At 42.6% G+C, this 21,756-nt stretch overlaps 1 protein-coding gene across 1 annotated transcript; it reads right to left on the bottom strand.

Moving 5' to 3' along the window:
* Positions 1–6,585: 6,585 nt before the first annotated feature.
* PLK2 (polo like kinase 2) lies at positions 6,586–12,335 on the bottom strand. Its single transcript, XM_025447575.3, has 14 exons — positions 11,984–12,335; positions 11,439–11,546; positions 11,177–11,293; positions 10,846–10,975; positions 10,520–10,607; positions 10,101–10,196; positions 9,792–9,990; positions 9,554–9,701; positions 9,118–9,215; positions 8,674–8,803; positions 8,190–8,430; positions 7,949–8,078; positions 7,524–7,634; positions 6,586–7,388 (listed from the first exon to the last, which is right to left on the bottom strand). The coding sequence occupies exons 1-14, from the start codon at positions 12,254–12,256 to the stop codon at positions 7,197–7,199; spliced, it is 2,061 nt and encodes a 686-aa protein (XP_025303360.1). The 5' UTR covers positions 12,257–12,335; the 3' UTR covers positions 6,586–7,196.
* Positions 12,336–21,756: the final 9,421 nt, after the last annotated feature.

The following is a 21,756-nucleotide window of genomic DNA, read 5'->3' on the forward strand; positions in this document are numbered from 1 at the left end:
GCTGATATGCAGAAATGCAAATCCTGTATTGCCTGATCTTGAAGTTTTTCAAAAGAAGTTGGAAATTATTTTTTATGTGAAAACTCCCAATGATTATGTGATAACTCTTTGAAAATGTTTTGAAACCCTTTGTACTCCAAACAAACTTCTCTTTTCTGTCAATTTCCAATCTGGGCTCTTAAGTTTTTCTTTACATAGATTGTACCTTTCACTTTCATTTCCACTAGCTCTCTGCTCAAGTCATATTCCCCAAAAGCATATTACTAGAATGGAATTATATGTTTGTATTAGAAATATTGACATTCATCCTCAAATACAAATTCCCAGGAAAACATTTTGGTAGTGAGATGTTTTTCTTGAGATAGCCTTTTACATTCAGAAGCAAATTTGGTTTTAAAAACATTGAAATTAAATGTATTTAAATTTCTAGTTCTTTACATTTTTTTAAAGATTTTATTTATTTATTCATGAGAGACACAGAGAGAGAGAGAGAGAGGCAGAGACACAGGCAGAGGGAGAAGCAGGCTCCATGTATCGGGAGCCTGACGTGGGACTCGATCCCAGGTCTCCAGCCTCCGAAGGCAGGCACTAAACCACTGAACCACCCAAGGATCCCAGTTCTTTGCATTTTTAAGTTTAGCTTTAAAAATTGATTCGATTTTTATGCTTCAACAAAATATTTTAAGAGACATTAGTATGTGATACAATTTAAAAATTAATTAAATCTCCCTATGTATATTACATTTATAGTATATTTGACTTCCTTTTAAAATATTTTATTGCAGGGATCCCTGGGTGGCGCAGCGGTTTGGCGCCTGCCTTTGGCCCAGGGCGCGGTCCTGGAGACCCGGGATCGAATCCCACGTCGGGCTCCCGGTGCATGGAGCCTGCTTCTCCCTCTGCCTGTGTCTCTGCCTCTCTCTCTCTGTGTGTGTGACTATCATAAATAAATAAAAAATTTAAAAAAATAAATAAATAAAATATTTTATTGCAGTTGCCTGATGTATCAAGTATTCCCAAGTATGTAAATAAACATTTTTGAAAATTGAACAAAGTAAACTTATAGATATGAGAAATTTAAGTTTTCATAATTATATTATTAAATACAAATGTCATAAGACTTCATCTTAAAATTCTAAATCCATCTGTTACTAAAATTTCACTTTTTAATGTGGTTTACAGCACTAACATATTTGTAGTACTAAAATACAGTTCTTAACATTAGGCCTACTATGTAGAGATTCTTTAACAAAAAATATTAATTCTACTATTTTGATTATCTTAAATATTTACATGGTCAATAGTAAATGTTACTGGAATTAAGAGATATTTCACAACTAAATAAACTATTATGTCATCTAAACAATTTTTGTTTGTACGCTAAGTTGGCTGAAGTATCATACACAGCCAGAGCTATGGAGAAAGATGCTACACTATTATTGGAGATGTTGAGGGAACATAGCAAATCTTCTAAATTACTCAGAACATAGCTCAGAGCCCATCTAGTCCACATCTCTAAGTTTGAATCATTACCACTGCTGTGCTGGAGCTAGCCTGTACAGGCTCATGAAAACGGTTAAGATTTCAGCAATTGTCAAGCCAGCTAGTTATTAAAACACAGCCATTATTAACATTAAATTATATAAACTCACTATTAAATTAGACTAAAAACAAAAGCCATGAATACCCAAAATGCATCACTAATTATTTTATTATATTACTTTAAAAATATTATCTATTTCTTGAAGTTATTTTAAATTTCCTCTATCTCTATGGCAGAAATACTTTATAAGGAAGCGCTACTATGCATCTCTTCCCAACTCCACAGTCAGTGACATCACACTAGTAGCTTGAAATCAGCCAAGGTGAAAATATCTATACCCACAGAAATTGGCAAACACAGCAAATCAGGGCTCTCCCAACCTCCCAAAGAGCTGGTTGTTAATCAGTTCTCAGTACACTTCTAGTAAAGTCATCTGATTCTCTGTCTGCACTGGCTCTCCCAGACACCTGTACCCCATGTTGTGATTTTGCATTTCCTTAGCTCTTGAAATATTCAAACATCTTCCTTCTGTTTAGTAGGACCACACAAATCAGGTAATAAATTGATATCTCAGTTAAATTCTTTTGGGATGTTTGACATGATTCCAGCTTTAGAGGTTATTCTGTTTTCATTGATTCCAAAGCAGTACAAAAGACATTGTTGACTTTTTTTTTTTTTTTTTTCCATTTAAGCCTGTTGCCTGGTTTCTTCTGGTACTAATTGGTTGTAGGCCTAAAAGAGATAATTGGTTGTAACTCACATGGTCAGGTTAAAATATCTAATTCAGTATCTCATATCAGAGATATCTCAGTACATTTGTTATTTTTACCTTAATTTGGAAGTGGAAGTTATTGTGCCTCCATCATTAAAATGAACTTCATTTTGTATATAACTGTATTATAAAGCTAATCCCAGGGGCAAAATTCATATATCTTATTCAATTGAATTCTAAACATTGATGGACCATGATATTAGATTCCAACACTGCATGTGGGAGTTAAACTTTTTAATTTGAATTCTCTAATATAACTAAATTGTGGTAATTCAGACAAAGAGACTCTTTCCATTACTAAAGTTAATAAGGCATAAAGAAGTGCTAGAACAAAGTGTGAATCTAAGCATACATAGACTAGAATCCCTTGCCAGTCAAGGAGAAACAAAATTGAATCTACAGGTTTCTGTTTATAGAAGAGTTTATTCCAACCTTAGAAAAAATATACTAACTGTCATGCATAGAATTGCTATAAAATACCAACATTGATTTCTTTGTGTACCTTATGAAAAAAATGTATCTTACTCATTTTTAGTCACCACAGTCTTCATTAGACTAAAATCTCTGTAACGGAAAAAAGGTCTGGTGATGTTTCAAATCACAGAGACCTAAAGCAAATATGATTCCAGTCTCCGTGCCCCTCACCCTGTTTTGTTCTTCCTCCACGCTTCTACCACCAGTCAGCCTCCTGCCTAGAGGACTACAGCTCTTAGCACTTTTGTCACTTGGGGATCTTCCTCTTGGATGGGCATGAAATTAATGGAAGATGAAAGAACGAAGGAAGGTAGGTCACTCTTTTGCTAATAAAGCTCAGACTCATCCCTGCCCTTTCCCTGCTTGGTTTTACAATATGAGAATGACCCCTTGTAACTAAATTTCTCGGGTTCCTTTACAATGGCTTCCAATTCATTTGGTTGGTGGGAGCCTGGAGGGCAAGAGGAAGGAAGAAGCCAGAGTATTTTGTCCCCATTCTTTCTCAGCCAAATCTGTACAGGAGTCATCTCAAGCAGTGACTACATCTGTTTCATGATTTCAAACTCCTGGTAGGCAGTGACTGGACTCTACTTTCTGCCAGAGAGCCCCAGCTCTGGAGTACAGGATTACTGCTTTCTCGCTGGGTCTCTCCAGCCACAGGGGATGAGTGGCTTCCCGCTGCTGCTCAGCTCTTGACTGCCTCACCACCCCATGTTGGGCTCTTCCATTGTCTTTATAACCAGTGACTTCCATTAAATTCCTTCTCTTTGGGAGTGCTAACATGATTTTTGTATTCCTGACTGGATCTGACTGACACAGAGAGACCGGAAGGGAGAAAATGAGTCAGGTATTTCCTTTTCTAGGTAACCAGGGTTACTGTTGTTATGGGTGTGGAAGGAGCCAGGGGAAACAGGACAAGAAAGGAGAGCAAATATTTGTTGAGCATCTTTAGTGTTCCAGTGCTTTATTATCATCTCATCTTCACAGATGAGGAAACAGAAGCTGAGAGACATCAGGTATTTATTGGGATTGTACTGTTAATCGCAGGTGAATAGGAATTTGAACTCAGAACTGATTCTGAAGCGTATCCACTGGAGTGTGCTTCTCCCCTCGCAAATGTAGAGTTCCATTCAGAAATCCTTTCTGAAGGGCCGAGGGGACTAAGATACAAAGAAAGTAAATGTCAGATAACCTGGGATCTGAGTGCCTAGCCCGGCCACACCAAAGTTAGCTGAAGGTAGCTATTACAATGCATCCAAAACAGTACATCTTTAAAAATTGCCTTTTTTCTCAGCCTATGTTCTGCCAAGATTTGGGCTGGCTAACTAAGAAACATTCTTGAGGTTCCAAGGTGTTCATTAAGCGCATCTGCTATTTTGGAGTTGTTTTTTATGGCATTCAGGGCCCTTTTGTTTAGAAGAGTATAATTTATTTGGGAATTTCTTCTCCTCCTTTCCTCACTGCAAAAGCTTATCAGCTCCAAAACAAAATGAAACAAAACAAAACCACTGGGTAGAAGGCATGAAGGAGATCCTCCATCCTTATGTGCTCACATCTACTCCTGTGATATAACCTCAAACCTGGTGACTTGCAGATCTTGCTTTCTCCTGACATTTGACATCTATGTTCCCTTGTTTTCTGGACCTCCTTGGGTGTCCTCACAAAGTCTCATTGAACGTGGCCTACACTCGCTGTATCTGCCTGAATGTGTGGCTCTCCCTTTTATATTCCTAATTTATTTCAGTTATTGGCCTCACAATACAACACGTTTCTCCCCTGGACTGCTTGGCCAGTCATCCCAACCCCCACCCACCCCCTCAGACTGCACAGTCGGGTGCCAAATCCTGTGGAGATCAGCTAAGTCACTCCCAAATCTGTCCTCATTCAATAATTATTTCACTGCTGTATGGCAGGCCTGGTATTCGGGGCTGGGGCTACTGAAACAAATGAGGTGAGCCAAAGGAGATAGCTCCTGCCTAACTCTGTATTAGCCCTTTCTCACCTGGATCCCACCACTGATCTCTTTACTGTCTGGGTTGTCTTTCTCCATATTCCTTCCACCCATTTTTGCCTATGCCCCTAGAATGCATTTTGTAAAACTAAAATGGTAAGTCGCTTTCTTCTTTAAGATCTTTCAGTAACTACACATCACCTTCACTGCAGCCTACGTGCCTTGGGACTGTATAGGTGGGACACATCATGTCCATTTCTTCCAGCCTTTACCTGTGATCCTTCAGACCTACACACATACTCCCACAAACTTTCACATCTGCACATGTTATTTCCACTGCTTAGAACACCCTTCCCTAGCTCATGTTTCTGTTTAACCCCCATTCCTTTTTCCAAACCCAACGAGAATCTTCTTCTCTGGAATCTATTCCCTAAGTCCACCCCATGCCTGGGGCTCCCGAGTTATGGTTCCTGTTCTCAGTTCCCACAACACCCAGTGCATACCTTAATCATAATATCACAGCACACTTATCAGATTAATAGGTAAATGCACTGTCTCCTCCACTCTGCTGTGACTTCCTTGAGGGCAGGGAGAGGCTCGGGTTCATTCTACGTCTCTAGCACTGGGCCCTGGATCTGCACACAGTAGATCCTTAAGAGTGAATAGGTGCGTATCTTATGAAAATGTGAAGTAACGTACACTGTGAAATTCAAAATGAAAGACCATTTCTCATTCTTTACAAACTCCCATTTTTTTCTCTGGTCACAAGGATAGAAACAGATCCTACTTTTGCACCCTTGGCTCTCAGTAGAATTAGCTAGCTTTCTTCAGTTCTTACTTATAAGCCATTGAACCAAGACTGAAGTTGTGTATGTTGTCAGAGAACTCCAGCCAGCCCGAGTTGTTCTAGGACCTGTGAAATATCCCTAACAAATTCCCCAGATGTGACTTTTATAAACAAAGTAGAACAGGTATGGTGTTTGCAAGAACTTTAGAAATATGTAAAAGTACAACCAACCATTTCTACACTACTACAGGATTCGTGCCGACAGCATCCTAATACATGAGAGTGCTGCTTTTCTCAGCACAGTATTTTCCTTAGTGGGATTACAGTGAAACAAATAAGTATTCGCATTTCATACAGGTCACTGGAAGTTCCGAGGAACAGAATGAGCAGCTTTTTCCACCCACTAAAGAGTAGATCCTGCTGAAAGAGAAAACATTCTGAGTGGCCTCTTGGAGAATGTGATAGTATAAAAGATGGGCTTAAAACCATAGGTTAGTTCCCGTACCGTTCCTCATCCACCTTGCACCAACCAGAAGGAAAAGAAAAGGACTTATTTACAAAGTACTCCCCACTACTGGAATTGTGTACTAGCAGTGTCAGCGGCACGGGAAGTGTTTAGGCAGGTTTAAGCTGAGTAATACAGTTAGGTGGTGCAAATATTATAAAGCACAGAGTTTTGCCCATATTAAGATAAGCTTCCTGTACCTATTGACACATAACAGAGGTCTGTTTACACAAGATTGCTCTGGCTTTCAGCTCCAAGCTAAATGAGTTTTAAGGAAATACTCCAGAGGGAAATTGGTCGTGGATTGAGTAGGTCTATATTTTGGTTGTAATAGGAGCAGTATTTTGGATATAATCTTCTCAAGCTACATCTACTCAGAAGATGTTTGATTGTACTTCAGGTGTTAAGGATTTACTTCCTACAAACAAAAAAATCAAAGATCTAACTTTCTAGCATGCTTCTGTACACGTCACGCCACGCCACAGAGGGCCAAGAATCCATGATCGAAGAATGTTGTGATGAGGTGATGCACCATACCAAAGACAGACCACTGTTTCTGCTTTTTCATACTCTTTATTGCCAACAGTTTAAAATGGTCAACATAAAAAAAAAAAAAAAAAAAGAAACATTTTGATAATAAATACTGGTCTTTTGGCTGTAATAAATAAAAAGTTTATTAACAAGGAATGCACTTTTCCAGCCACAAGTGTCTTCAAAAATTAACAAAAAAAAAAAAAAATTATAGATGGCCATAGTTCACAGTTGAGCAGCCAAAAGCTGCTCCGATTACAGCCTTTAAACAACATGGGAGCTTCCTCCCTTCTCCCTCCCCTTTGGGAAGTATATTCACAGTTCCAAGTCCTCTGTCTGAAATGCTCTCAACAGAGAGAAGTCAATGCACCTTTCTGTGAAATTGTCTGAAAAACCTTTTAAAACAGGTACGTCAAGAAAAACTGCATTCTGGTTCACTCTCAGATTGTCCAAAGTTAAGAACTGTATGCCTCAGCCTGGTCTGGTTCCATCCAGTCCTGCAGGCCATAGAGGAATTGTTTTCGTACCACCACCTGTCCATCTTTTTCAACATGCTGTAGATCATCTGATTGGCTTCCCCGTAGATCTCACAGTGGAAAAGAGGAGTCCCATAGGGTCCATTCAAGAAGTCTTTTAGTTACATCTCTGTAAGAGCATGTTCAGAGCATATTCCATCCGATTTTTTAATTCTGATGAACAGCCGGACATCAGCAGAGTTGTCAGTCTGAACGTTGTAGATATCCTGTCCTCGTTAATGTAGGTGAGAAGATATTCTTCATTTTGGCTACAGATGATTATTTTCGTATGATCGTGGTAGAAATTCACCTTTTAAAAGTAGACATAGATATTAGACATCTCTAAATATTCAGGAATTAGTCAAGTGTGTCCAGTTATTAAATGGCTAGTTAAGAAATCATTTTTTGTGAACTAAATACACACATTCCTGAAAGGTTCGCTTACCTGAAAGGTGCCATCATTGAAGAGCATCATTAAGGCCTTATCAGATTTCAGCCACTGAAGGAGGTAGAGCCGAGGTCTTCGAATATCGGTAACGCTAGGCAGATCTCCACCCTAGAAGAAATTGGGAGAGTAAATACCCAGACAGATTTTGCAGTTTGCACTCAATTTTTCTAGGCAAATGCCTCTCCAATTTGAGCAGGCATTGGAATGGCCTGGAGCTTCCTGGTCCCACCTCCCAGAGAGATTCTGATTCAGTAGAGCTGGAGTAGGACATAAGCATCTGCACCTCTCACAAGCCTCGGAGCTGTAATGATGCTACTGGTCTGTGGACTACACTTTGTGTGTGTGTGTGTGTGTGTGTGTGTGTGTGTGTGGACTACACTTCAAATATCACTGCTCAAAAGCCACATCTAGGATGTACTTACATCCATGAGGTTCTCCTCCATGTAATGAGAGAAGTATTTGAGCACCGTCACTTGACTAATGAATTGTTCAGGAGCATCTGTTGCTGGGAAAACAGAGCACTGGCCAAGCTCTGCATAATAGTGAACTGTTCTGAAAAACAGGAACCATAGGGAGAGAAGAGAAGCAGTTAGTCATTGTTTCTAGATTTCTTTAGTGCAAGACTAAAGAAGTGACAGGACTTCATTAACTGGATACACTTACTTTTTGTCTGGAAGGAGGCTCATGTGAGCACCATTGTTGAAAAGGACACCTACAGTGTGGTCTGAGAGCTGGTACCCAAAGCCATATTTGTTAGAGTAATCGACCCATTTGGTGACCCACTGAAAGGAAGTGCTCAGCTGCTCTTTGGGAATGCAGTCAGCTTCTGGCATGTTTTCTAGACATCCTCGAAGGACTCTTGCCACTGTGTCTGCGACACTTCCCATGGTACTGTCTTCAAGGCCTGAAAAGTCAGAGAAAAATATAAAATAATTAACGATAAAACCTTAGGCTTTGAGGGGCTGCTAACTTTCCCTCCGTGACCTCTAAGGATAGAGGACTCAAAACTGTTCCTTGCCTTTTTCCAAGTCCTCTGATTTTACCTCTTCTATGTTAAATCAGGCCATAAAACAAAGGGACTCCAGTTACTTAGTATTAAGCACTGGCATTTATAGTTTTATGGAAAATGCCATTGACAGCTACTTACATTCACTGCTACTGCTGCAGCTGCCAAGAGTCCCTCTGACTATCATGCGAATAGCATCTCCAATCTGCTGCTTATTTTCTACTGCAGGTGTTCCAGATCTGGCAACTGTAGTGGTAGGTGGCTGGAGCTCCTAGAAAAGAGAAGAGTAGACAATGAGTCAAGCATCTCAAATTCATTTCAGGTTGGGAATGCTAGGTTAAGGGGAGATTGTGGCAATTGCTGGGAAAGCTGATCATAAAGCAATGGGCACAAACGATATTTCAGTGACTCAAGTGCATGCAACTATTAAACTGAGAAGCAAAATCTTCCCTTTTAAAAGGGGAAAAGGGAAGCTTTAAGTAAATACAACGTACTTGAATCCTGATAATCATAATCCATGTGATAACTAACAAAGAACAAAATGATACAGTGTGTTTATATCTATTTTATTCTTTTCCAGCATACCTCATCTGTCCTGTGTTTGCTGGGCTGCTGAGTTATCGAAGTCTTTTTCAAATCATGCCTAAGCTTGTAAATTTCTTCATCTTCTTTAGACACTCTATCTGTAAATCAAAGACAAAAATTATGAGCATTAATCTAGGCTAACAAGGTAGGAACAAAACTAGCCACATTTCCTCCTTTTGCATTAATAACCAGCTTATGAGGATTCAAGGCAAAACCAGCATGTTGCCATCACCATCAGGGGCAATTATGCACGAAGCACACTTTAATGTGTATGGTAGGGGAAAAAAAGCTAGCCATCACATTTTGGAATGCAGATTTATCACGCTATAAAAAGTTCAACAGCGTTCAAACATACTGGCTGTTATCTTTTAACTAACTTAATCCACTATAAATATAACACTGGAGACTGAAGAGCAAAAGAAGTCTTATAACTTACTATGTGTGTCAATATATCTTGCTTTGTCTTTTTTGCCACCAAAAAGAGCAGCAGCTGCTTTCTTAAAGAAATTCTTAGCCGGGCTTGACAAGTGGAAATCTGGAACTGTATGACAACAGCTAGAAGAGAGTCTGTCTGGAGTGAAGCCCTGTGGAGTGTCAAAAAAGACTTTAAGTATAACCATTTCGGTAACTGTGATTGATAGCATGTAATAAAAAGACACAAGAAAAGCACCAACCTGCAAAAAAAATTCATGTCGAATGATGTCATCCAAACTGGGACGATCCTCTGGATTTTTGGACAACATGCTAGCTATCAAGTGCTTAGCAGGAGCCAGCAATGACGATGGCATTGTATACCTTGCTTCTCTTATGCACCTGTAAGTTTCTTTCAGATTTGTAGTTTCGAAGGGGGGTCTTCCTAGTAACATTGTATACCTGTGTGCAAAAGGACACTTTTTTTAAGAAATGGTCACAAAGCAGTTCTTTTCCATTGTTAAAATCGAAATCCAAATTTGCTTTTTCATCATTTTGGTGCATTTACTTACATTACACAACCTAAGGCCCAAATATCTGATTCACAGCCATGTCCTTGTTTGTTGAGGACTTCAGGAGAGAGATAGTTTGGGGTACCACATATTGTTCTGGAAAACAAAATATGAAGACCTCATTAAGAACTGTTCTACTGTTTACACTTAGTTCTCTGGATAAAACCTTAGGAGTATTGCATTAAATTCCTGTTTAGAAAAATCTGACTTTTCATTTTTGGCATCTCAACAATTAACATTTGATAGAGCGACTTAATAATTATTAATATTATTGTGGTTTGTGGACTTTAGTATGAATTCACCTTCTCCAAAACATTAATTGAAAAAAAAAAATAAGGGTGTATTTGATCTTCATAAAACCCTGTCAGGATATATCTTTTTTTTTTTTTTTTTTTTTAGGATATATCTTTGACTCTTACCTCCTTCTGTGCTCCAAGGGTTCCAGCCTGGCTGCCAAACCGAAGTCCCCGACTTTTAATTCCATGGCTTCGTTAATAAAAAAGTTCCCTGGATAATAAACAAAGCAAAACCTGAATCCCCTTGAAAAGACGTTCTAACCAAATACACACACACATCCTCTTTGGAGGCAGGCAGCCAGTTGTTTACTGTTAAAGTCACAGATTAAAAAGAAAGATTACATAGGCTAGATCCCAATTAAGAACATTAATGCGTAACAAGGGAGACGGAGAAGAAAAGAACACCTCTCCCTGATGCAGAAGTTCAGTGTTTGGAACATAGGGCTTACCTAGTTTGAGATCTCGGTGTAAGATTTCTTGTTCATGAAGGTACTTCAGTCCAGACACAATCTGCCTGAGGTAGTATCGGACTTCTGGCTCTGTCAACACCTTCCTTGCTTTCAAGATATGAGCCATGGACTAGGAGGAGGAGAAGGAGAAAAAGAGAATCTGTCAAACAAAGTCATCAAAATCAGTAGTTTCCTTTTGCAGGTTGAGTGATGATAGGGAACACTACGATATCATAATTCCCACCGCAGCTAAAATCCCAGATAAAATGCAGTGTGAAGCCCGCTCCAGTTTGGGGGAAGTAAATGAACTCCAAGAGGAGTTAAAGCTCACCCTTCTACTGCAGTATTCCAAGAGAATGTAAATGTTTTCTTTGTCCTCAAAGTAGTGGTAAAATTGCACTACGTGCTTATGATGGAGGATTCTGTGAAGCTCTATTTCTTTGTCGATCTGAAAGAAAAGGGCGAGACAAGGCTTATAAGCCTTCTGTCACCTTTCAAGAGCCAGTTGCTTACACATGCAGAAGACATTTTCTTAAGAGGGAAGGGCCATCCCTGCGCACAAAGAAAATACTTTACTCAACAGTCATACACACCTTTTCCCTTTGATGAGGTTTAGCTACTCTGCTGTGAGGAATGATTTTTGCAGCATACACTTTGTTGTTTGTCAAATCTGTCATCTCGTAACATTTGGCAAAGCCACCCTGAAACAAAGCCGAGAGAGAGAGCATTGAGTGGGGCAGGGGGAAAAAAAGAAAAATCAAGAAAAAAAAAAAAAAAAAGACAGCACGCATTTCTTAAAAAATACCTAAAAATGAGAGGGGAAAAGCAAAATTACGGGGAAGGAAGGGTGGACAGTCGCATGCACTGTACTTTTTTTGAAAGCTCCTTCGGGAAGGGAAGAGCATGCCTTCTCCCTTTACAAAGCTTTGGGGAGGGGGGGAATCAAAAATAAATGTCAGAAAGAAAAAAAGAAAAAGAAAGCCGCGGGGCGCAGGTGGGGGCGGCGCGGGGAGCCGCGCTGCGGGCTCGCGGGCCCCAGAGGGCAGCGCAGGGCGCCGAGCGCCCGGGTCCCGCCCGCACCCGCGCCCGCCCGCCCCCCGGACGGGGGTGCCCGGCCGCGCCGCCCGCCGCTCGTCACCTTGCCCAGCACTTTGCCCCGGCAGTAGCGTTTCCCCGTCGTGGGGTCCACGATAATCCGCGAGACCTCGGCGCCCGAGTGCGCGTGGTGGTGGTGGTGGTGCGGCGCCGCCGGCGGCCCCTGGCCCGCGGGCTGCGGCGGCGGCGGCGGCTCCTCGGGGGGCTGCGGCGGCCGCTTCTTCTTGGAGTCCCCGCCGCAAGCCTTGCCCAGCGCCTGCTCGCACATCTTGGTGCCGGCGGCCGGCTGGTACGTGATAGTCCGCAAGAGCTCCATCGCCGCCCGCCGCCCGGCCCTCGAGCCCCGCCGACTGCCCCTGCCCGCGCCCGCGCCCGCGCCGTCCGCGTCCACTTGTGAGAGTGCGGCCGCCCGGCCGAGGCTTATATACGGGCCGCCGGGGGGGGCGGAGACTCCGGACGCGATGTGACGTCACGGGCGACGCCCCGCCCCCCGGCCGCCGAAGCGCGCGCCGGGCCGCCGCGAGGTCGGGAGCCGCCGCGGGCTTCCCGCTGCCGCCGGCGTGCGGGCCCCGACGGGCCGGCCTCGGGGAGCGCTCGCCGCCGCGGGCGGCCACCGCCCGCGCTCCCCCCGCGGCGAGGAGAGCGCCCGGCGGACGCGGGTCCCCTCGACCCCGGCCCGCTCCCTGGCGCCGCCAGTCGGGGGCGCTGCGTCCGGGGTCCGCGGCGCATGCGCGCGAGGCCTCCCCGGGCCGTCGGGGGTCGCTGCGGGGTCGCGCCCCGCCGCCTCGCGCCCAGTGCGGCCCCGCGGGCCGGGCTCCCCGCGAAAGGCCGGGCCTCTCGGGGCGGCGTCGCGAGCAGCGGCGGGCCCGGGCCTGCGGTCGCGGGGACCCTTCCCCGCGGGAGGGCAGCCGGTGACCGCGGAGGGGGCGCCCGCGGAACTGCCCCTCGGGGCGCCCTGCACTGGGGCGCGCGGGCGTCCCCTCGCGGGAGGTTCCAGAAGTGCGGGCGCCGCGGCGAGCGGGCCTGCCCTGACCGGAGGCGGCAGGGGGCCTCTCCCCCCGGGCGTCCTGCGCGCGGCTCGGAGCCCACGCGGCGCCCGGGGCCGGGGAGGGGGAGGGACGGCGGGCGTGCAAGGCCCTGTCCCCGCGGGGCCCCGCGAGCTGCTCCGAGCCCCAGATCCGACTGCTCGCTTTTGCTGACCCGGGGACACCTTCTCGTCCTGCTCACCCTTGCGTGAGGGGCACCGCGCCCGGGGCCCGAGGTGCCTCCTGTCACCCTACAGCGTCCCGCCTGGGACGGGCTGCGCTTCCGCCCGTGCAGGTAGGAGCCGGGCTCGGCACGGGCCTCGGTGCGGGTGTCCGCACGCCCTCGGGCTCTGCCAACGAGCGGGAGCCGCGCCTCGGCTAATGAGACGCAGCAGACCCTCCGTGCTCCTAGATGCCGGTCAGTGTGTGCACGCGCGGCTCGCGGGAGCCCCCGGGGGGCGCTCGGAGGAAGGGCCCCTCAGTCCTCCGTGCCCTGGAGGTCCGCGCCCGTCCCCCGTCCCTGAAGGGAGCCGCGGCCGACCTTCCGCGCCCTACGCTCGCCCCCTAGGGCACGGGGGGCGTCGCTGCCATTCCCCGGTCGACAGGGAAAGGCCCGGGGCGCTTGCAGCAGGTGAGGGCGAGCCCAGGCCTGTTTCTCCCAAGTGAAAGTAGACTTTGCTCCCAGGGTGACGGGGCCGGAGGGGGCGTGGGCGTGGGCGTGGGGACGAACATTCACACCATCCACCCTGTAGCCATGAGCCCAGGGGTGCCCTCTGCTCCCCAGATGCACGCAGACCCGTTCGCCAGCCTGGAGCAGGCCTGCTGCCTGGAGAAGCCCGCCTGCACGTCCAGAGCCGTCCCACGCCGTCCCTTTACTTCAGGGGTCGGTGAGGAACTTGCTCCACTCTCCGCTGACGGCCTTCTCGGCGAAGAGGGCCGCGAAGAACAGATGCTCGGGACGTTTCTCATCCTTACTTCAGTTCCTTGGTTACTGCACACCGGCGTACGGATCTTTGCCAAATGGACCTCAGCATTCGGTCGACCGCGGACGTTCCGCATGAAATCCGGGTCTACGCTCCCGAACAGTCCGGTGTGGACCACGCGGAGGACCACCGTGTGCCGCGCGGGCGGGCGTGCGCGGAGCGCCTCAGGCCCACTGTCGGGATCGCATTTTTCGGTTTGTGGTGCCCTCAGGCGGACAGAACCAGAATCGCAGGCCACCTCGCCAAAAGGGAAGGAAGACGTGTCCTTTCCCACGGAGAGCATTCTTTAATTACGAAATAGTGTTTCTCTGCAGCTCTATAGCTGTGAAAACCCCAGGGTGATGTCTGGTGACACCCGGCAAGCTGATTCCAAGCTTTATAGGACAGTGGAAGGGATCAAAAATAGCAAAGTCCCTTCAAAGATTAAGCAAAGGTGGAAGGCCTTTCTCCACCAGCTGTCAGGACTTGTAGTGAAGCTGCCGAGGGTAAGCAAACAGAGTCCTCACAGGGATAGACTGATCAGATGCAAGAAGTACGGTGTCTGGAAGTGGGCCCACAGTATATGGGACTTTGATATATGACCAAAGAGTCATGACGTCCGTGAGCAAAGCAGGGGACCGTTCAGTAAAGAGAACTAGAATCCGGTGGCTTTTCCATAGCAAAACGAAGCAAAATCCCTCTCTCACACTGGATGACTTTTCCAGGGCTGCCGGAGCAAAATTCCACAGATTAGGGGCTCCAATGACAGAAATTTTTCTCACAGTTCCGGAGTCCGGAAGTCCAAGCTCAAGGTGTGGGCAGGCTTGGTTTCTCCTGAGACCTGTCTCCTGTGTCCTGACGTCCCAAGTACAGTCGTGTTCTGAGGGTTAGAGCTTCAATACATGGAGGTCAAGGAGACAGTTTAACCCATAAATATACCATATACAAAAAAATCTACTCCAGATGGTATAAAGACGTAAATTCAAGAACAAAACAAAATGTTAGTTGAAATTTTAAGCAACCAAGTTTCTGAGCACAGGATACGGAAAGATTGTTTTACTGAAATATTTAATTGGTTAGAAATTTAAATGTAACATTGAAGTCTTTGAAAAGTAACTTAATGAATATAAAAAAATAATTTTAGTATTTAAATCTAAACATTACAGGACTCTTGGGTGGCTCAGTGGTTGTGCGTCTGCCTTTGGCTCAGGGTGTGATCCCAGGGTTCTAGGATGAAATCCCACATCGGGCTCCCCGCATGGAGCCTGCTTCTCTACCTGTGTCTCTGCCTCTCTCTCTCTGTGTCTGTCATGAATAAATAAATAAAATCTTTAAAAATTTTTTTAAATTAAAAAAATAAACATTAAACATGTTAAATATCTTTTATCTTTACTTATATCCACTAAGCAAGATTTTCAAAATCATTCATAATCAGGAAAATGCAAATTACGACTTCAATGTTATGTTCATTTTGAATATATTGCCATTTTAAAAATCATTAAAACTAGCAAATCCTGCCAGTAATCTTTGATGAAGGTTTAAATGTTTCTCGAAATACTTGATCAAAACTTTTATTCCTTCTTCAATTTATTTCTCTACCTACTTACCTCTCCATCTATCTATTTCCTGGACATGTTTATAACAACGTTGGAGAGCAACCATCCCCACCCCATTCACTGTTGCACAAAAGGCCCGTTAACTTACGCAGTGGACTTAGATCTCCCTCTACTGGTACAAAATGGTAATGCTGACCAATGCTGTAAGGCTTTTAATTAAGATGGTTTCACATGCAGAGGTTTCTTTAAGTCATATTCACCAAGTCACTGTGCTGTGCAGAATCAGCATATGGAGTAATGTCACTTCTGAATCTATGTTAAGGGGTACAGTTATTTTCTAATGTCACTTATTTAAACATTTATAAATAACAAAATTATTATAAATAGCAAAAGGAGCAAAGAAAAACAAGCTTCCTGAAAGTGGAAAAAACTGAATGACATCTCCAAAAAATTTTTTTTGAAGAACATTTTCCTCTCTTTCCCTTTATGAATTCTTGCAATTTGCTTATCCTCCACATTCGTACTCCTGGATTTCCTTTGAAGACCATTACTTCAAATGCATGTTTGAAAACTAGTAATAGTGAAGACAATTTTCCCTTACACTATACAGACCTTTTGAGTGTCTGAAGCTGCTGCCTAGACCCCTCTGGCCAACCTAGTAGTCTTCTAAGTTTTAGCAAGCGCCTTTAGCCTGTTAACTAAACCTCTCTTTGTAGATCTATAGATCATGCATTGTTTCCTAGATAGGCTTGGAAACAACCCTCTTGGACAACCTCCCCCTGGGGTACCAATACATGACCTCTGAGCACCGTGAAATAGTCTGCAGCTGACACCACTGAGCCTGCATGCAATCAAGAAGTGTTCCATTCTGCTCCCCTTTTACTGATGAACTGCCCTGAAGCTCCTTTAAAAATCTTTGGGCCAGCCAGAAATCTCAGAGTTGTTTCTTGGACAAGAGTCTTCCTTCTCCCCAGGTGGCCACCTCCTGAATAAAGCTCCTGTTCCTTCCCAATCACAACTTGTTTCTTGAGTATTGGCTTTTCTAGAGTCCAGCAGCTGAATTTTTTTTTTTTTGTATCAATGACACTCTTTTAAAGTGTTCATCGCCAACTCTACGATGAAATTCCAGTCAATTGGAATTTTATGTGTGGATCAACGTAAACCCCTTAAAACATTTAAAAACAAGAACCCTTTTAAAAACATTTTCTTGTCAGTGAAGAAGCCTCTTCTGTCATTCTATCTTAATACTGACATTTTACGAGGTCCCATTTTACCATTTTTTAAGACCAGTTGAAAAAACTGGTTACTTACTGTTCATTAACCTTGAAACATAAATTTATTGGGAAATTTACAGGTATTGCAAGTGGGAAATTAAAAGTCAGGAAAAAATTTAATAAAAACCAGGAAAAAGAAATTGGCTAGATGTAGTTTTAGCTTTCCACCAAAGTCTTTAATGCAACACAAAGACACAGGGAAGATTATTAGAGCTATTCCAAAACATGGCTCTTAACACACAGGAAACAGTTAAAGTCATTAAGCTTCTAAATGTATTTATCAAACTTAAGCTTCATGAACAAAAGGTATATACCATACAAAGACAAAAGGCACTGGATCTCTTTCAATGGATGGGTGTTAACTAGCTCTACCCTAGTGACTGCCCACTTTGGTGGCTGCTGTAACCCCAGGCACATCTTCCCCTGGGGAGTTCCAGTGTCATCACAAAGGTAGGCACTCAAATAGAAGTGGAAAGCTGTTCTCTCTTTCAAATACTTTACTTTTCTGAGTTTTTTTGTCCCACTCAATCAAATTTCCACAGGAGGCAGGAAGAATTACAATTCAATACGTTACCATGCTTCAGACACAAGCCACTCTGGAACCAGTTAGCACTTCACGCTTTCTTTAGCCATCCAAGTACCACCTTACACTCTTCTTTTCCCCCCTCATAACAGAGCTGTTTTCATTAACTGGAAACCCTCTAAAGACATATTTATACTCCACTAAATAGCTAAGAAATCTTTGGCAAGTCATTTTGAGACTTCTCCCATCTAGAAACTGGAGATAATATGGACCAAAACGGTTTGTTGTAAGACTTAAATGAAACAGTCCAAGTAAAATGCTTTGAAAGTCTTAGAATATAGTGTTATCTAAATATTAACTATGAGGAATTTCCTATGGCAATGCCTGTATCAGTTTAGCACTTCTCCTTGGTAATCAGCAAATTATCCAAAAGGAAAATGGATCATAAAACCACAACTTTGATACCACTTTCAGTAAAATTAGGGAGAATGACTTCAAAATACTTGTAAGATCCATCAGAAATAACCATAGTTTTCAGAATTTCTATTTATAATTTCATCTTGAATAACAATTGGATCACATAAAAATGCAAATCTAGGAGCATTTGGGTGGCTCAGTGGTTGAGCTCATGTCATGTCATGCCATGATCCCGGGTTCTAAAATTGAGTCCCACATCTGGCTCCCCACAGGGAGTCTGTTTCTCCCTCTGCCTATTTCTTTGCCTCTCTCTGTGTCATAAATAAATAAATAAATAAATAAATAAATAAATAAATAAATAAATTCTTTAAAAAATGCAAATCTGAAATTTTTGAACATAGTGAAAAAATGAGAAAACCTTCACCATTATGACTTAGGGCGTACACATAGGGCGTACACATAGCTAACATAGTGGTTTTCCACTGGGACAATCCCCCTCCCCACAAGGGTACTTTGGCAATATCCAAAATCATTTCTGATTGTCACAGCTGGGCATGGGGATGCTATTGGCACTTAGTAGACAGAGATCAGAGATACTGTTAAACAACCAGGATGCAGAAGAAAGCCCTCCTACCACAAAGAAGTACCTGGCCCCAAATGTCAACAGCTCTGAGGTTGGGAAACTCTGAACTAAAATACCCAGAGGCAAATTCATATTCTTACATATTTATGTCAATAAATGAGGAAGGAAAATAAATCTATTTAAAAAGTAATAAAACAGAGTAACTTAACTAGCCCACACTTTCCCTTTTCCCTTAAAAACAGAGGCTGAAAGACAGAAAATCTGCTTAAACAAAATAATCACAGAGGAAATTCAAAGAATAATTGGGGACTACTTAATTCCACATAAATAAGATGTATATTCTTCTAAGATCTGACCCGAGAAAACTTCAGAAGTTTAAGTAGACCATTTCTATAGAGGAAAGTGTAGGATATTGTCAGAGAACTGTCCCCTAAAAAGACATCAGTCCTAGATGGTTTCACAGGGCAATTCTGTGAAGCTATCAAAGTTAATAATAATATTAATATTTACATAAATATTCAACAAGTTAAGCATAAGATGGGGGCTTAGATGATATGTGCTGAAAAGTTACTTTACTATAAGTAATATAAGTTATTACATTAATAACTCATGAATATTTATGTAAATTTTAAAATAAGATATTAGGAAATAAAACCTAGCAGCATAGTAACAGAGTATCATGCCACAATGAAGTAGAATTTACCCCAAGAATGCAAGGATGTTTCAGTATTGAGAAATCAATATCACTTAGCAATAGACATAATATTAATGATTCATATTAATACATACCAAGAGAAAGTCAATCATTTTCACAAGTACTTAAAAAGCATTTCACAAAGTCAGCGTCTATTTTTAATAAAAACCCTTAAATTAAAAATCAATAAGATATTTAGCTACAAGGATAAAATATAGCTCTCAACTTAAAAGCTGGCATCATGCCGTATAGGGAAAAGCTCTAGAACTCCAGGTAGGAAACAGCAAGGATGCTCATCTTTACTACCATTATTACTACTCTACCAGAAGGATTGAATCTTAACATTAAAGAAGAAAGATTACAGACAGTAAAATGGAAAAGAACTAAAACTATCACGGTCTATAAATGATGTGACTGAAAAATCCTAGAAAATAAATTTAAAGAGAGATAGCTTATGAAGCATAGGATTCAGTAGCAGGCTGTAGAAATTGATACCCGTGGGATCCCTGGGTGGCTCAGCAGTTTCGCACCTGCCTTCGGCCCAGGGTGTGGTCCTGGGGACCCAGGATTGAGTCCCATGTCAGGCTCCCTGCACGGAGCCTGCTTCTCCCTCGGCCTGTGTCTCTGCCTCTGTCTCTCTCTCTCTGTGTCTCTCATGAATAAATAAATAAAATCTTTTAAAAAAAAGAAATTGATACACAAAAATCAACAATAGTCAGAAAATGGGGTGGAAGAAAAGATCTTACAAAGCAACAATAACAAAAAGTTAACACACCTGAGAACAAATGAGAAATGTGCAAGACCTGTATGAAGAAAACTTTTTTTTTAAGATTTTATTTATTCATTAGAGACAGACAGAGAGAGAGAGAGAGAGAGAGAGAGAGAGGCAGAGACACAGGCCGAGGGAGAAGCAGGCTCCGTGCAGGGAGCCTGACATGGGACTCGATCCAGGGACTCCAGGATCAGGCCCTGGGCTGAAGGCGGCGTTAAACCGCTGAGCCACCCGGGCTGCCCTGAAGAAAACTCTTAAGATGCAGAACACTTGGACAAATGGAACTTTGTTCCATGTTCATGAGAGGAAGATACAGTATATCTTAAATATGTCAATTCTCCTTAGATTAAATTAGAAATTAATTCAAATAAAGCAACTTTTTAAAAAACATCTAGGCACGAGGATTCTATAGATCATATAAAAAATTAGCAGGATTATCAAAGAAAATCCTAAAATAAAGAGAAGTTGCAGGAGTGGGGGGGGGAGGGTTAGCCTTATCAGGTACCATAAAGCTTTAGTAATTAAAGTTTTAGCTTCACGTGGCACATGAGTGGTAACGTCGATCAGTGGAACATAATGTCCAGAAAAAGATCCAACATATATATAGCATTTTAATATATCATGAAGGTGTCAAATGAAATCAGGTTTACCTCACTATTTTGACAGATTACTTATTAAATGCCACAGAGACAACTTGGTAATGTTCAGAAAGAAAGTAAAATGGATCCCTAATTTATACCTGGCTAAATTCCAATTAGATTCAAGTTCGAAATATAAAATATGAGATCCCACAGCAATACAGGATAATTCACTTATAGCCTTGTGTGGTAGATATTTCCCTATTATACAAAATCAGGATCCATAAAATAATAGATCCACTAATGCAACTATATACAAACAAAACCTTTTCGATAAAAAAAAAATAATAGGTCAAGTCGAAAGATAAATAACAAACTGAAAACATTATTTCCAATGTATCACAGAGAAAGGGTTTACCTTCCTATTAAATAAAGAGCTTATACAAGCTGATGTTCAAAAGACCCATTAGGCAATAGAGAGCAAATGGTTCTTCTAGAGTCTCATCTGCACTCATAAGAAGAGAGACTGAAATTAAAACCATTCTGAAATACCATTTCCTACCTATGGAAATGCCAAAATCCTAAAGCTTGTGTGAACATACTAAATTGGTAAAGTGTGGAAGAAACCAGTACTCTGGTATATTGCTGGTGGGAAAGCAAATTGGTACAATCTCAGTGAAAGGTAATTTGGTAGATTCTACCGAAATTTGAAATTCATGGGCATCTTTACCTCTAGGAATTTATCCTGTGGAGATAATGCAACATATAAAATGATGGATAACAGGCATCAGCAAATAAAGCAGCCCACTGGCTACATTTAGTTCAATGTCTGTTTTTGCAAATAAGCTTTTATTGTAAAACAGCCATGCCTGTTTGCTTACACATTGTCTCCAGTCGCCTTTATGCTACAACAGCAGAGGTGAATGGCTGGGATGGAGACCATATGGTCTACAAGGCCTAAAATATTTACTATCTGGCCCTTTGTAGAAACGGTTTGCCAACTCCTGATGTATAGGGCTATTTACTGGAGCATTGTTTCCAACAACTGGAGACTAGAATAAACCTAAGTATCTCCAGCAAGGGGTCTGATTAAATAAACGATGGTACATTCATATTATGAAAATGTAGGCAACTGTAAAAACAAAATGAGGCTTTTGAAGTACTGATATGGTAAGATCTCCAAAATAAATATTGTGAAAAGCAAGTAGGACAGCATATGGTATAGTACAGCATGTTGCCTTGGAGACAAAAAGAAAGGGAAAATATAATTTTACAGGCTTAAATATGCATAAAGCATAACGTTTCTAGGAGGAAAAGCTGACCACTTTTTTATAGGTTTTAATGTTTAAGCCAAGAAAATAGGTTACCTAGTGAAAAATACATATAAAAATACATTTTTAGTGACAGTGTATAGCTCATCAAAGAAGCCTTC

The sequence above is a fragment of the Canis lupus genome, chromosome 2 (genome assembly GCF_003254725.2).
Source record: "Canis lupus dingo isolate Sandy chromosome 2, ASM325472v2, whole genome shotgun sequence".
Taxonomy (NCBI): Eukaryota; Metazoa; Chordata; class Mammalia; order Carnivora; family Canidae; genus Canis; species Canis lupus.